At 37.8% G+C, this 928-nt stretch overlaps 1 protein-coding gene across 1 annotated transcript in view; it reads right to left on the minus strand.

Moving 5' to 3' along the window:
- Positions 1-475: 475 nt before the first annotated feature.
- Positions 476-928, minus strand: part of LOC107575557 (bone morphogenetic protein 2-like) — a 1,235-nt gene continuing 782 nt past the window's right edge. Inside the window, exon 2 of the mRNA XM_016261916.1 lies at positions 476-928. This exon is cut by the window's right edge and continues 678 nt beyond it. Within this exon, the coding sequence (XP_016117402.1) occupies positions 723-928 (206 nt within the window). The 3' untranslated portion in view covers positions 476-722.

Genomic DNA, 928 nt, shown 5'->3' on the forward strand with positions numbered 1-928 from the left:
ATATTAGCTTCCACATCAACACACAACAAAGTTCTATTTTTTATAAGCATATGCTGCAGTCAGGTAAAGTCTGATTGGCTGTCGATGTTTTTATTGTTTATCAGCTGGAAAAACAACACTCTGAAAGTGATTCCGATATTATTATGGTGCCGTTACAGTTACAGTTGTGCTGTGGACTTCCCTATTCTAAATAAGAAACTTTATTAAAACTTTATAGTTATAGTCTTTGGTGTGAACGGGCCTTTACTCAAATCAGACTCTCGCTGTTTTTGACTGTCTGCATGAAATCCAGTGTTGCATAAGTAACCACAGGGTCTATGCAACAGCGTGTTTGTTATATCATGACTTTTAAGGAGAACTTCATCATCCAAGGTTTATTTTTTGGTTTCAAATAATGTATTCCCAGATGCACACTGAATGAAGATCATATATTTTTTCATGATAAATATACATCATTTACAAATAAAGTGGTTATGCAATAAATACATCATAAAAATCTGAGCATTATACTTCATGTGCAATTGCACTCATTTTGAAATGTACATGGGACAGGAAAAAAACATCTTCAAAGCCACTGGAAAAAGCAAGCACTCTCATTAAAATATTTATTTTCCCATTATTTTCAGTCAACATAAATATATTCATATATATTTCTTCCTCCAAAATAGCTCTTTGAACGTTCTTTTGTATAAATAACAGTCTTCATTGGGGAGATGTAGCTGTCATCGGCACCCGCAGCCCTCCACCACCATGTCCTGGTAGTTTTTAAGAATGACTTTCTCGTACTCGTCCAGGTACAGCAGCGATATGGGACTGAGCTCCGAGGGGACGCAGCAAGCTCTAGGAATATTGGAATTGACCGAGTTCACCAGCGTCTGGACGATGGCATGATTGGTGGAGTTCAGGTGGTCCGACAGCGGGAAGGGAC

The sequence above is a fragment of the Sinocyclocheilus grahami genome, unplaced genomic scaffold, assembly GCF_001515645.1.
Source record: "Sinocyclocheilus grahami isolate Dianchi unplaced genomic scaffold, SAMN03320097.WGS_v1.1 scaffold2721.1, whole genome shotgun sequence".
In the NCBI taxonomy this organism is placed as follows: Eukaryota; Metazoa; Chordata; class Actinopteri; order Cypriniformes; family Cyprinidae; genus Sinocyclocheilus; species Sinocyclocheilus grahami.